At 52.7% G+C, this 12,076-nt stretch overlaps 1 protein-coding gene across 1 annotated transcript; it reads left to right on the top strand.

Moving 5' to 3' along the window:
• Window positions 1-464: 464 nt before the first annotated feature.
• KRT78 (keratin 78) lies at window positions 465-11,811 on the top strand. Its single transcript, XM_004053180.5, has 9 exons — window positions 465-1,361; window positions 1,787-2,001; window positions 3,088-3,148; window positions 3,620-3,715; window positions 5,194-5,358; window positions 5,699-5,824; window positions 9,639-9,859; window positions 10,136-10,170; window positions 10,251-11,811. Exons 1-9 carry the CDS (start codon window positions 996-998, stop codon window positions 10,508-10,510), a joined length of 1,545 nt encoding a protein of 514 aa, XP_004053228.4. The 5' UTR covers window positions 465-995; the 3' UTR covers window positions 10,511-11,811.
• Window positions 11,812-12,076: the final 265 nt, after the last annotated feature.

The raw sequence follows: 12,076 nt of genomic DNA on the forward strand, positions 1-12,076 counted from the left end.
GGGATTACAGGTGTGCACCATCACACCTGGCCAATTTTTGTATTTTTAGTAGAGATAGGGTTTCACCATGTTGGTCAGGCTGGTCTCAAACTCCTGACCTCCAGTGACCCACCCACCTCGGTCTTCCAAAGTGCTGGGATTATAGGCGTGAGCCACTGTGCCTGGCCCTAAATGCACATTTCATTTCAGAGCCTGGGTGGCTCTGATTTGTAACCTCAGGAAGCAGAGCCTGATGGCAGGTGGATGGGCCTGGCCCCAAGTGCTTGTGGAAGGAGCAGAGCCACAGGTTGGGTCAGAAACATGCTGTCCCGTGCGATCCTGGATGGAGATGCCTGATTTCAGTGGGTGGTGCCTCATGGATGATTGCTGGGTTGGGCAAGAGGAAGGACTTGGAAACCCTGTTTTTCTGTTTCATTTCCAAATCCTGGAGTGTCTTTTAGCCAATGATGGCAATAACACCTCCACTAACCTCCTCTTTTTGTGGCGCTGCAAGTGCCTTCCTTCTTCAACTCCTTGAGGCAGATTCTCCCTTGAGAATCCAGGGCACTCTGATGCTTCCTCTGAACCCCTTCTAGTTTTCTTTCCTCTTCAACCTCCTCTCGCTTCCCTGTCTCCTTCAGGAAGCCTTCCCTGAGGGCCTCAGTGACTTTGTTCTGGCTATCCCTCCCTGTCCCTCAGCACTGACATCCCAGTCTCCTGCCTGCTTCCTTGTCTTTGGGCATGCCTATTTCTCCAACAGCCTGGGAGCTCTGAGGGCAGGGTCTGGGTTTCCTTCTCCCTTGGCTTTGCACGTGCCGGACACTTATTCTCCAGGCACGTCAGAGTAAGTCAGCTGGAGCCAAGTGACAGACACAGTCAGGCCAAGAGTATCTTGCTCTCCAAGGCCCAGCCCAGGTACGGGAGTGGATAAAAGTCTCGTGCTGGGGCCCCAGGGCAGAAACTCACACACCTTGACAATCTGTCCGTCTGCAGCTGCGTGACTGTCTGTCTCTGCCATGTCTCTCTCCCCATGCCGGGCCCAGAGGGGCTTCAGCGCTCGCTCAGCCTGTTCTGCTCGCTCAAGGGGCCGCAGCAGGGGCGGCTTCAGCAGCAGGAGCCTTAATTCCTTTGGGGGGTGCCTGGAAGGCTCTCGTGGGAGTACCTGGGGGTCAGGGGGTAGGCTGGGGGTGCGGTTTGGGGAGTGGAGTGGTGGGCCTGGGCTCTCCCTGTGCCCTCCGGGGGGCATCCAAGAAGTGACCATCAACCAGAATCTGCTGACCCCACTGAAGATTGAGATCGATCCCCAGTTCCAGGTGGTGCGGACGCAGGAGACCCAGGAGATCAGAACCCTCAACAACCAGTTTGCTTCCTTCATTGACAAGGTGAGGGTCAACTCAGCCAAGCCCCTGTCTCTGTGCCTCCCTTGGAGGAGCTGCTCTTGATGGACTTGGAAATGGGAAGTTTGGCCTCCTTCTACCACTTTTCTAATAACTTCTGCAGCAAAGAAGTCCCTCCTGTGGACTAACTGGACTCTCTCTGGCTATGCTGAGGCCCTGTTGTTCCATGATTGGGGCTCAGGGACAGAGAACTGCCAGCCAGCGGGGGGAAGGCCCTGCCCCATTAGTCAGTCCAGTCATTTTGTTGTGTTCAGAGTGTCATGGAAGGTCATGAGGCTTCCCCTGCCCAGGTTGGGCAGGGGGACAGGGGAAAGGTGAGGCTGATGGGAGGGTCCCTCAGGCTTTACTTTCCAGAGGCTGTGCACAGGGAGTCCCACGGGAGCCTCAGGGATCCTCTGCTTTTGCTGCAGGTGCGGTTCCTGGAGCAGCAGAACAAGGTCCTGGAGACGAAGTGGCACCTGCTGCAGCAACAGGGGTTGAGTGGCAGCCAGCAGGGCCTGGAGCCTGTCTTTGAGGCCTGCCTGGATCAGCTCAGGAAGCAGCTGGAGCAGCTCCAGGGAGAACGAGGGGCTCTGGATGCTGAGTTGAAGGCCTGCCGGGACCAGGAGGAGGAGTATAAGTCCAAGTAGGCACACTGAAATTTCCCCATGCCATGTGGGTGGGGTCTGGGATGACTCAGTTTGGGTCTGTCAGCCAGGAGGTGTCCCACATACTGAGCACCCAGAGGCACATGACTGGCCTCCCCTCTACCCCTCCGCGTCCCCATTCCCCAGGCTCTCAGGTGCCCACCTGCTACAGGTAAACGAGGTGTCCCGCAGTCCCCAAGCAGGTCTGGAGAACCTTGGAGGAAAGGCAGGGAGACAGGTGTCCTACATGCCCCAGCTACAAGGGCCCGTGTTTCCGGTCAAGGCTGGGAAGGGCTTATTTAAACAATGCCCTAGTGGCTTTTTTTTTTTTTTCTTGAGAAATTCCTGTTCAGCGGGCTGTGGGCTAAAGTGATTCAGATGTTCTCTGGTTCCAAGGAGGGAAGGGAATCAATTTAGTGGGGCCGTCCCCAGGCCTGTGACACAATTCACAGATGGGCTGTGGTTCTGGGCTCCACGCCTAGGTCACCTGGTGGAGTGGAGAGAGCCCTGGACTAATAGGGGGCTTGGGTTGGGGCGACTGTGAGTGAGGGGTAGCTGTGCATCCTGGGCAAGGCATCTCATCTCTCTCAGACTTGGTTTCCCTTCTGTAAACTTGGGAAATGTCACCTGCCCTTCTGGCCTCCCAGGGCTATTGGGATAATGGGATGTGAGGTGGAGGAAGGAAGGTTCTGGAAGGAGCCCTGGATTGGGGTCAGGAGACCTGGGTTGGCTCTGCTTTGTCTACCTAGTCATCTGTGGGGTCTTGGTCAAATCATCTAATCTCTCTGATAAAACCCAAACTGCCTACCTCAAGTGATGGGTGTGAGTAGCAAGTGGGAAAAGGTATTCGAATGTGCCTTATAAACTGAAACAATGTGGCTGTCGTCATCAAAAGGACATGGGCTGAAAGGGTGGCACAGGTACATAGCTAGGACGCGGCAGGAAAGGAGAGAAGGGCTGGTTATTGTCTTGTTTGGGGGCATTCTAAGGCAAGGAGTCCTTTTCAGGGAGGTCATGCTCGGACATGGGGGCATGAGCTCTGACCGTGGAGCCTCAAACTGCGTCCTTCTCTACTTATTTGGCAGGTATGAGGAGGAGGCCCACAGGCGCACCACACTTGAGAACGACTTTGTGGTCCTCAAGAAGGTGAGGGTGGGGGCCAGTGCTCCACTTACGTTCTGAGCATCCACTGTGCACGGAGCGTAGTCCTAGGCTGGGAGGGAAAAGGTGGGAGGTCCTGATTTAGGACAGGCTATCACTCTACCTGCAGGGGTCCCCTGGGGAAATGGGACATCTGCCTAGACACAGGGGCCCCAAGGCAAGATCGGACTAAAGGACTGCTTGACGAGCTCTTGATGTCACTGCAGGAGAGGGCGGGGAGGGAGAGGAAGAAGCAGAACTGGTTGCGATTAATCAGGGAAGACTTCCTGAAGGTGATGTTGGGTCAATGTTGGGCAAAGGAGAGAGCAGGACAGAGTGGGGCTGGAGGAGGAAGGAGGGGGTCTTGGGAGGCATGGTGGGTGGGTGTTGAGCAGTGCATGAACAGAATTCCTGAGCCAGAGTAGGGCCCCCAAAGGGGAAGAGGGGGTTACATGTTCTCTCTCCCCTTGTCTCCAGGATGTGGATGGGGTTTTCCTGAGCAAGATGGAGTTGGAGGGCAAGCTGGAGACTCTGAGAGAGTACCTCTACTTCTTGAAGCATCTGAATGAAGAAGTGAGGCTCAACCAAAGGGCAGGCGGCAGCCAAGAGAGAGGACTGGATGGGCAGGCTTCCTGTGGCCATGAGGAGAATGGCCAAGAGGGGAAGTCTGTTAGGGTGGCTTAGATTCTGGGTCATTCAGTCACTTGACAACCAATTACTGAAAACTTACTATGTGAATTGCTAGGTCCTGGGGATACATCAATGAATAACCAGAAAAAAATCACTACAGATAAAAAAATTGCTTTCTTTTTTTTTTTTTTTGAGATGGAGTCCTGCTCAGTTGCCCAGGCTGGAGTGCAGTGGTGCAATCTCAGCTCACTGCAACCTCTGCCTCCCGGGTTCAAGCAATTCTCTGCCTCAGCTTCCCAAGTAGGTGGGATTACAGGCACCCGCCACTGCGGTCAGCTAATTTTTGTATTTTTAGTAGAGATGGGGTTTCACCATCTTAGCTAGGCTGGTCTTGAACTCCTGACCTCATGATCCACCCGCCTCGGCCTCCCAAAGTGCTGGGATTACAGGCATGAGCCACCACGCCCGACTAAGTTTGCTTTCTATTGGGAGACAGACAATAAGCAACAGACTTAGTAAATAAGGAAATCATATAGTATGCAAGAAGGTGATAAACGCAATGGAAAAAAGGAAAATGAGAACAGAGAAAGGAGGATTGGGAACATGGAGCAGGTGCCAACTTCAAATCATGTGGCCACGGTAGGCCTTATTTAGGAGATAAAATCTGAGCAAAGATTTGGAGGAGGTGAGGAAGGTCACCACGCAGGTGGGTTTCTGGGATTCCAGGCAGTGGCTGCAGCCCACAGCGGGAGTGTGCTGTCTGAGGAAATGCAGGAAGGTCGGTGTGGCCAGAGTAGTAGGAGCGAGAGGGAGAGGAGTATGATAAGAGGTCTGAAGATGGCTGGGCACGGTGGCTCATGCCTATAATCCCAGAACTTTGGGAGGCTGAGGCAGGTGGATCACCTGAGGTCAGGAGTTCGAGACCAGCCTAGTGAAACGCTGTCGCTACAAAAGCACAAAAATTAGCCAGGCTTGGTGGCAGGTGCTTGTAATCCCAGCTACTAGGGAGGCTGAGGGAGAAGAATGGCTTGAACCTGGAAGGCAGAGGTTACAGTGAGCCGAGATCGCACCACTGCACTCCAGCCTGGGCAACAGAGTAAGACTCCATCTTAAAAAAAAAAAAGAAGAAGAAGAAAAAAAAAAGAGGCCTGAGGAGTGATGGGGGCTGGGTGATTTCAGGCCTTGCAGGCCATTTTCCATTAATGTCCAAGCTGCAAGAGACCTCAGAGACCACCTCCTATGGCTCTCATTTTTGAATGAGGAGATCGAGTCCCATGGTAAGCAGGGCATACTCAAAGCCACCTGGGATGAATGGGGGTCATGGCATGTAAGCAGAAATTCATCATCCTGCTCAACCATCCTAGGCTTCAAGGGGAGAAGGAGCTGGGGGTGGGTGGACACTGAGTCTGTCTTCCCTGCAGGAGCTGGGCCAGCTCCAGACCCAGGCCAGCGACACGTCTGTGGTGCTGTCCATGGACAACAACCGCTACCTGGACTTCAGCAGCATCATCACTGAGGTCCGCGCCCGGTACGAGGAGATCGCCCGGACCAGCAAGGCTGAGGCTGAGGCCCTGTACCAGACCAAGGTGGTGGGACCTGGGGGGCAGCACCATGCTGGAAATGGCTAGGTCTCCATGCCCAAACTCTAGGGTGGTCATCCACCTCGATCCCATTGGGGCAGTTCCAGTTACCTCCCTGAAGGTCCGGGGCTGGGTGGGCAGGGCCATTTCCCCTCCAGGACGGAGGCGATGCAGAGGAACCGTGGGAGATAAGCTTGGACTTCTGGAAGTATATCCCACTGTGTCCTGGCTCAGGCGTTTAACCCACACTCCAAATAAGGAGTGAGAGGTGGCTTTTCAAACATGAGGAGATGGTCAAAGGTGGCAGTCCTCTCAACTAATGGTGTCCCCTCTGTTCCCCTCTCAGTACCAGGAGCTTCAGGTGTCTGCCCAGCTTCATGGGGACAGGATGCAGGAAACGAAAGTCCAGATCTCTCAGCTGCACCAAGAGATTCAGAGGCTGCAGAGTCAGATTGAGAACCTCAAGAAGCAGGTAGATTCCCAGAGACCCCCAAATGTCCTGTCATTGCCTTTGTGCCTTCAACTCACTTCCCAGTTCCTAGCTTCTCTCTCCAGTTGGGTTGCCAGTGGTTTTGTGTCGAGGACCTTGATAACTGGCTGGAGCTTTGGATAATTTGGGGAGAAGAGAACTTCAAGCCCCATCTAGGGTGAATTCAGCCTTCCTGCTGTGACTTCTAGCCACATGTTGGCTTTTGTGGGATAGTGCCACTGGATCGCACTCCCCTGGCGTTGGGGAGGGGGCTGACAGCATTGTAGCCTATGTCCAGGTGTACATCTTGCTTTCAGCCCCTTGGGGAGATGGTTAATTCATCTGTTTTCTCTTTTCTTATCTTTTTCTTTTCTTTTCTTTTTCTTTTTCTTTTTTTTTTTTTGAGACAGAGTCTTACTCCACTGCCCAGGCTGGAGTACAGTGGCGTGATCTTGGCTCACTGCAACCTCTGCCTCCGGGTTCAAGGGATTCTCCTGCCTCAGCCTCCTGAGTAGCTGGAATTACAGGCACTCACCACCATGCTTGGCTAATTTTTGCATTTTTAGTAGAGATGGGATTTCACCATGTTGGCCAGGGTGGTCTCAAACTCCTGACCTCAAGTGATCTGCCCGCCTCGGCCTCCCAAAGTGGTGGGATTACAGGCGTGAGCCACTGCACCCAGCCTCATCTCTTCTCTTTCTTTCTTTCTTTCTTCCTTCCTCCCTTCCCTCCCTCCATCCCTCCCTCCCTCCCTCCCTCCCTCCCTCCCTCCTTCCTTCCTTCCTTCCTTCCTTCCTTCCTTCCTTCCTTCCTTCCTTCCTTTCTCTCTCTCTCTCTCTCTTTCTTTCTTTCCTTCTTTCCTTTCTTTCTTTCATGGAGTTTCACTGTTGTCGGCCCGGACTGGAGTGCAATGGCGTGATCTCGGCTTAATGCAACCTCCACCTCCCAGGTTCCAGCAATTCTGCCTCAGCCTCCCGAGTAGCTGAGATTACAGGTGCCCGCCACCACACCCGGCTAATTTTTGTATTTTTAGTAGAGACAGGGTTTCACCATGTTAGCCAGGCTGGTCTCGAACTCCTGACATCAGGTGATCCACCAGCTTCAGCCTCCCAAAGTGCTGGGATTACAGGTGTGAGCCACCATGCTCAGCCCACATCTCTTTTCTTATCTCTTCTTTTGACTCTTACTTCTCAAGCCCAGCAGGGACTTTAAGGTCAAACACTGAAGGTCCTGGTGCCCTGTGGGGGAAGTTGGGAGCCAGGGCCTCAGAGAGTAGGTGAGGTGGGCGGCAGGGTGGGGCTAACTTCTCCTTAGGTAGATGCATTACAAGGGTCAGAAATAGAGGAAGGGATTGGCAAGGGGAGGGAGGCCGTTTCCTGCTCCTCCTGCGGCGTAGAGACCGCACTTCTAGATGTGAAGTGTTATGAATTCTCAAATTGTTAAGTATTCTTGCACTCATATTTCCTAAACCCAAAATATCAATTTGGGTGTCAATGGAGGATGGAGAGCAGAGACCACAGAGTCAGGCCATTTCCTCAAGCACTACAGCTTGATTCAAAAGTCACATGTGGACCCTTGACTCCCAAGCAGAGCCCTCTGGGGAGGGTTCTTGGAGTATCCAGAACCCACACTTCAACCCAAACCATCCTTCTGGTTCTTGTTTGCAATGAGAAGCAGGGCTTGAGATGAATGTGATGAATCCTCTTACTCAATTTGCTGCCACTATGTTTCACCAACAAATTTGGACCCCTTGCTTTGGAGTCCTCTGGGGTGGCTATTAAGATCCAGATTCCTGGCCTCCTGGCAGAGCTGAGGAGTCAGAATCTCTAAGGATGGGGCCCAGAAACCTGCTTTTTAAATGGGGTTGCGCAGCTGGTTCTGAAGCATGTGGTCTTGAGAGTCCAGTGGCAGCACGCAGGAGTGTGTACTGGGTACCTGGGCCTGGGAATCACAGCTCCTCACACAGCAATGTGCCTTTCCCAGGAGAATCCCTCCTGGGGATATAGCACTGTCCCCTGCTCCTTTTCCTGCACAAACATGATGAACTGGGCTCCCCTGTGCAGGCCCACGTGGGTTAGGATCCCAGTTCTGCCACTCTTCTTTCTGAGCCTCAGTTTCTTCATCTATAGAGAAGAGATTATGTTTCTATCCACAGAGTGGGAATCGATAATAACAGCCTTTAGACAATTCCTTCTTTCCTGAGTCAGATGTGAGGGCAAATCAACCGTAAGGCTGATAAAGACAGGGATCTCATCCTTCCTCTAGCTTTCTACTGTAAGTAAAAGGATTATATTTTCTTTTTTTTTTTTTTTTTTGAGAAGGAGTCTCACTCTGTCACCCAGGCTGGAATGCAGTGGCGCGATCTCGGCTCACTGCAACCTCCGCCTCCCGGGTTCAAGCGATTCTCCTACCTCAGCCTCCTGAGTAGCTGGGACTACAGGTGCGTGCCACCACTCCCGGCTAATTTTTTTTTTTATTTTTAGTAGAGACAGGGTTTCACCGTATTAGCCAGGATGGTCTCTATCTCCTGACCTAGTGATCTGCCCACCTCAGCCTCCCCAAAGTGTTGGAATTACAGGCGTGAGCCACGGTGCCCGGTAGAGATTATATTTTTCAAGTCCCAAATTGAGGCACATGTTTTGATGTACTCTGACAACAGGACAAAGTATTTGAAATGGGACTGTCTGAAAAAAATGAGAACCGTTGTGACCCTCAGGGGGAGCCTTGCAGATAGTGATCCATGGTACAGGAAGAGCTTTAAGCACCCTGGGAGAGGTGCCGAGGGCTGGGGGTGGGAAGAAATAGGGAAAGAGCACTTGGGGAGGTGGCACAGGAGTTGTACTAGTGTCCTAGGCCTGTCATGACAAATCACCACAAATTGGGTGGCTTAAAACAACAGAAATATAATCTCTCCCAGTCCTGGAGCCTTGAAGTCTGAAGTCAAGGTGTTAGCGGGGCCGTGCTCCCTCTGAAGGTGCAGCGAGAGTCTTCCCTGGGTCTTGCTAGCTTCTGCAGGCTTCAGGAGCTCCTTGGCATTTTTTGTCTTATTGCTGCATCATTCCCATCTCTGCCTGTCTCTTCTTCTTTCTATTTTTTGAGACGGAGTCTTGCTCTGTTGCCAGGCTGGAGTGCAGTAGCATGATCTTGGCTCACTGCAACCTCCACCTCCCGGGTTCAAGCAATTCTCCTGCCTCAGCCTCCCGAGTAGCTGGGACTACAGGTGCGTGCCACTATGGTCAGCTAATTTTTTTATTTTTATTTTTAGTAGAGATGGGGTTTTACCGTATTAGCCAGGATGGTCTCGAACTCCTGACCTTGTAATTCACCTGCCTCAGCCTCCTAAAGTGCTAGGATTACAGGCGTGAGCCACCATGCCCAGCCCTGCCTCTCTCTTCTGATGAGCTCTTCTCTCTGTGTCTGTCTCTGTGTTCTCTCTTCTATTCATAAGGACACCAGTCATTGGATTTAGGGCTCACCCTAAATATGGTATGATATGATCATGAGATCCTTAATTAATTACATCTGTAAAGACCCTACTTCCAATAAGATCACATTCTGGGGTTCTGGGTGGACATGAAAGTTTTGGGGGATACTCTTCAACCTACTGCAGGAGGTAAGGAAGTGAGGGAAGCAATACCTTCCCTTAGAATGAGAGGAGCCTGTTGCAGGGGTGGTGTTGGTACAGACGGCCATGGATAATTTTGAGCTCATAAGATTATGATCCGCCCCCGCCTTCAAGTGATATCCACAGTGGGTGCTTTGAGAGGCTATGTTGGACTTACAACCACCTTCTCGCTCATTTCTACCCCGCTTCCAGAACGCCAGCCTGCAGGCCGCCATCACTGATGCTGAGCAGCGTGGGGAGGTGGCCCTAAAGGACGCTCAGGCCAAGGTGGATGAGCTGGAGGCTGCTCTGAGGACGGCCAAGCAGAGCCTGGCCCGGCTGCTGTGCGAGTACCAGGAGCTGATGAGCACGAAGCTTTCCCTGGATGTGGAGATTGCCACTTACCGCAGGCTGCTGGAGGGCGAGGAGTGCAGGTGAGGGAGGCTTGGAGGGACCTGGGAATATGAGGTTGGAGAGGAGGATGGGATGCCAACACAGTGAGCTGCTTGCTAAAGAGGATTCTGAGAGATTTCCTGACATTGTGAGTTGCTAAGGGCAACCGACGCTGCAGAGAGGGATTTTAAGTTGGAGACTGTGGATTTTATCTGCTGAGAGGGTGGGTGACCTGCTTTGAGGGGCTTAAAAGCTCATGGGGATGCATTCTTTGTAGTATTCCTTAGCGCATCCCCCTCTTGTCCTTTTTTCCCTAGGATGTCTGGGGAGTGCCCCAGCCAGGTCACTATCTGTGAGTATCAGGGGACTTTAGGGATGGGATCCCCATGGGGAGCTGAGGACCCTGCTCTGACCCGGTGCGTTTCTTGGCAGCCTCAGTGGGAGGCAGCGCTGTCATGTCTAGAGGAGTTGGTGGAGGCCTGGGGAGCACTTGTGGACTCGGTAGTGGGAAAGGCAGCCCTGGGTCCTGCTGCACCAGCATCGTGACTGGAGGCTCCAACATCATCCTGGGCTCTGGGAAGGACCCTGTTTTGGATTCCTGCTCTGTGTCTGGCTCCAGCGCTGGCTCCAGCTGCCACACCATCCTGAAGAAGACAGTCGAGTCGAGTCTGAAGACATCCATCACCTACTGAGCGACCCAGCAGCCACCTCCTTCCTGAACACATTTGGCCCGCTCCCCCCATCAGCCGGCTCTGCAAGGCCAACTCCGTGTCCGCTGCCCACAGCCCAAGCCAGCCCACAGCGGATGCTGCAAAAATCAATAAAGTCTCCCCTCCTGCTGTTCTGAATGCTCTAAGTGCGTGCACACCTCACCCAGCAAAACAAAAGCTGTGTGGCTCCCCAACTTCCTCTCCTCGGAAGGCAATTGTGACATATCTGTGTCCAAACGTGTCCTATTGGTATCTCACTCCACATCCCAGCCACTCTATCAAGGGGTCCTTCAAGCTCCCCAGTGTGTTCCTTGGGGTGCCCTCCATCTCCCACACCTCCACTGATGTTTTAGCTGTGCTTGTAGCTCACTTCCTCATCAACTGCCTGTTTTAAGAGGCTCTAGTCCTGACCGGGGCAGCCCCCTTCCTTCTTGTTCCTCCTTCTTCCTGACTGTGCATCAAAATTTTCTCCTTCTAGGAACCTTCTCTAATTCCCATGTCTAAACTACTGGGCCCTTCCTGTCCCTGGCAGTCTGGCTGCACCTGTTGCTGTCCTGGGTGCTATGTCTTTCTGGCTCTGGTAAGGGACTCAGCTTCTCTATTAGCCTGGCACTCCTGCATCCAGGATGAGGATGTGCTCAGCTTGTGCCTGGGGGCTCTGACGGAGATTGGGGTTCAAACTCTGCCCCTACCCTCTTATCTGTTGGCTCTCATCTTATCCTTGGGCAAGTGTGAAAATGAGGCTGGAAACTTCTCCTCCTTCCTCTCCTTCAGGAAGCTCTTCAGGAAGCCAGGAGTGTGGGAATCAGGTGGGGTGCCAGGAGGGGCTGGAAGGATCACCTTTTCTACACACCCCCAGCAGCCTCATGGGTGCCTGCAGTTGCTCTTTCCCCATTCTCGCTTTCCAGACCCAGGTGGGGGACCTGGCTCAACCCCAAACTCCATAGTCTGGGCTGCAGGAGGTCACACTATGCCTCTCCTTGCTTTAGAGGGAGGGCAGACCTTTCCTCAGATTCATGAATCGCTCCATCCAAATTATGCAAGAAGGCTTTTCAGCTTTGTGTGAAGGAGACCAGAGCCGGTGAGGATGTGGCTTGAATCCCAGCTCTGCTGTTTCCTAGTGGTGCGACCTTGATCAAGCAGGTTGACCTCTTCAGTTACCTCATCTGTAAAAAGAGATTAATAATAATATGTACCTCACAGGGCTGTGTGGCGACAGTGCCACTAGGATCCCAGAAGGAAACTAAATTCATCCAAGGTAGTTCAATTAAATTGACTTTTTGGAAAAGTATAATTTCCGTTTTCTTTTTTCCCCAGAGGATAGTCTTTTCTTTAGTGCTGAGGGATTCAGCCCCTTACATGGGCTTTGGCGGAGATTGTGGGCAGCACCAGCTGTTCTGACTGGGGATATGGGTGTTGGGTCCTTCTGGGCTTCACAAGGCTGCTTCCTGCCTGGGCTGCTATGAGTGACTCACCTCACATGGTAATGCAGTTTCACATACAGCCTGGGAAGCACCCAGACATCCAAGACACTCGCTTTGGAAATGT

Source organism: Gorilla gorilla, chromosome 10 (genome assembly GCF_029281585.2).
Source record: "Gorilla gorilla gorilla isolate KB3781 chromosome 10, NHGRI_mGorGor1-v2.1_pri, whole genome shotgun sequence".
In the NCBI taxonomy this organism is placed as follows: domain Eukaryota; kingdom Metazoa; phylum Chordata; class Mammalia; order Primates; family Hominidae; genus Gorilla; species Gorilla gorilla.

Coding starts and splice junctions, on each gene's coding strand:
- KRT78 (XM_004053180.5), top strand. CDS start 996: ATGTCTCTCTCCCCATGCCGGGCCCAGAGGGGCTTCAGCGCTCGCTCA. Junction 1,362..1,786: donor TTGCTTCCTTCATTGACAAG/GTGAGGGTCAAC, acceptor CTTTTGCTGCAG/GTGCGGTTCCTGGAGCAGCA. Junction 5,359..5,698: donor AGGCCCTGTACCAGACCAAG/GTGGTGGGACCT, acceptor TTCCCCTCTCAG/TACCAGGAGCTTCAGGTGTC.